The following is a 2,081-nucleotide window of genomic DNA, read 5'->3' as shown; positions in this document are numbered from 1 at the left end:
GTTTGAGTCATCTACAGATTTACAAATACCTCAGGCTAACAACCCACCTCCACGTCGCTCAACCCGTATCCGTCGTCACAATCCCAAATACGTCAATGACAAATTTGTGAATGTTACCACTGCTCTGTCATCCAATATCAACCACTCTTGAGCCGTCGTCTATTGCTCAAGCAAAATCAGACCCACTCTGGCGTCAAGCCATGGGTGATGAATATCATGCACTTATAAAAAATGACACCTGGGAGCTGGTTCCAAGAACTGATAAAAAAACGATTGGTTGTAAATGGGTGTTCCGAGTTAAACGTAAACCTGATGGCTCAGTTGACCGTTATAAGGCGCGCCTGGTGGCAAAGGGTTATTTGCAGGAACATGGACGAGATTATTTCGATATGTTTAGTCCTGTGACAAAACCAGCAACCATTCGCATTATCCTTTCATTAGCATTGTGCCATAATTGGCCTTTGAGACAATTGGATGTGAATAATGCATTTTTGCATGGGACTATGCATGAAAAAGTCTACATAGTCCAGCCTCTGGGTATTATGATCCGCAGCGACCCACGCATGTATGTCATTCGAAGAAGGCTTTATACGGACTCAAACAAGCACCCCGGGCATGGTACCTGGAGTTGTCTGGTTTTTTGATAGAATTTGGTTTTAGAAAGTCTCAAGCAAATTACTCTTTATTTATTTATCAGACTAACGGTGTATTGGCTTATTTGATGGTTTATGTGGATGACGTGGTTTTAACAGGAAACAACACAAAATATTTGGATTATTTTTTTGCACGATTGGGGCACACGTTCTCTATTAAAGATTTGGGAATGCTCCATCATTTTCTTGGTGTTGAAGTAGTCTCTACTTCATCTGGTATATTTTTATCCAAAGCCCAGTATATTGCAGACATTCTACAACAAACAAAAATGGGTGATGCAAAACCAGTTCACACGCCCGCAGGTCCAAAAGCAGACCTCCATGAAGATGCTAATTCATCACCAAGTGATTCTATGGTCTATCGGCGTGTGGTCGGTTTGTTACAGTATTTATCAATAACACGACCGGACTTGAGTTTTACAGTAAATCGCTTGGCACAGTTTATGCATTCTCCAACGGAGCATCAATGGCAGGCCGTGAAGCGTGTCTTATGGTATCTCAAGGGCACTACGTTTCACGGACTATTTTTGCGGAGAGGGACTCCCTTGGTTTTAACAGCTTACTCTGATTCTGACTGGGGCGGTGTTCATGACGGCGGGAAGTCTACTACTGGCTATGTCATTTACTTGGGCTGCAATATTATCTCATGGAGGTCGGTGCGTCAAAAATCCGTTGCTCGGTCCTCCACCGAAGCTGAATACAGGGCATTGGTGAATACCGCAGCTGAGGTAATTTGGATTCAAAATTTGTTGGTGGATTTGGCATTGGATTATTTTTTTGTTCGTGATTATGTTGCCGACGGAACTTTGCATGTTCTACATATTCGAACGAAGGATCAAATTGCCAATGTGTTAACAAAGCCTCTGGGCAGAACTTTATTTCGATACTTCCGGTCCAAGCTTGGAGTCTTCGATGGGTCCTCCATCTTGCGGGGGCGTGATAAAGCTTAATGTTAGTGTTGGTTAGTTACTATTATTTAGTTTCTTATTTGAACTATTCTCTGTGGTTGTTACTGTAATTACATGGTTACCTTTCATCTATGTATAATTCTTTGTATAAAAGCCTATGCATGACAATAAGATATTGAGTTTCCTTCCCTAAATACTTTACAATTCTATCGGTAATTGTATGCCAAAGAACAATATAGTGACTAAGAGAGAAAGTAGGATATATAGGAGGAATTCAGGAAATGCAAAAGTCCGCCCACTTCATTACATAAGTGAAAAGTATATATACAATTGAGGGAAAATTGTATACAATAAGGACTACCATCAAACATGTTAGTTTTTGTCAAATAAGACAAATTAATCGGTAACTAACGGATTATCATAAAATTATGTCATTGACTACCATTTTTTGTCGTTGACCATCATTTATTTATGATCCGTCTCGTCTCGGATAAATTTTACCGAAAAAATGGATCATTGA

The 2,081-nt window shown here is 40.2% G+C and overlaps 1 protein-coding gene across 1 annotated transcript; it reads left to right on the top strand.

The window, feature by feature from the left end:
- Positions 1–200: 200 nt before the first annotated feature.
- On the top strand, positions 201–1,603 carry LOC109155350 (uncharacterized mitochondrial protein AtMg00810-like). Its single transcript, XM_019303035.1, has 2 exons — positions 201–537; positions 753–1,603. The coding sequence occupies exons 1-2, from the start codon at positions 201–203 to the stop codon at positions 1,601–1,603; spliced, it is 1,188 nt and encodes a 395-aa protein (XP_019158580.1).
- Positions 1,604–2,081: the final 478 nt, after the last annotated feature.

Source organism: Ipomoea nil, unplaced genomic scaffold (genome assembly GCF_001879475.1).
Source record: "Ipomoea nil cultivar Tokyo-kokei standard unplaced genomic scaffold, Asagao_1.1 scaffold2701, whole genome shotgun sequence".
Lineage (NCBI taxonomy): Eukaryota > Viridiplantae > Streptophyta > Magnoliopsida > Solanales > Convolvulaceae > Ipomoea > Ipomoea nil.
This window is presented reverse-complemented; position numbering and strand designations above follow the sequence as displayed.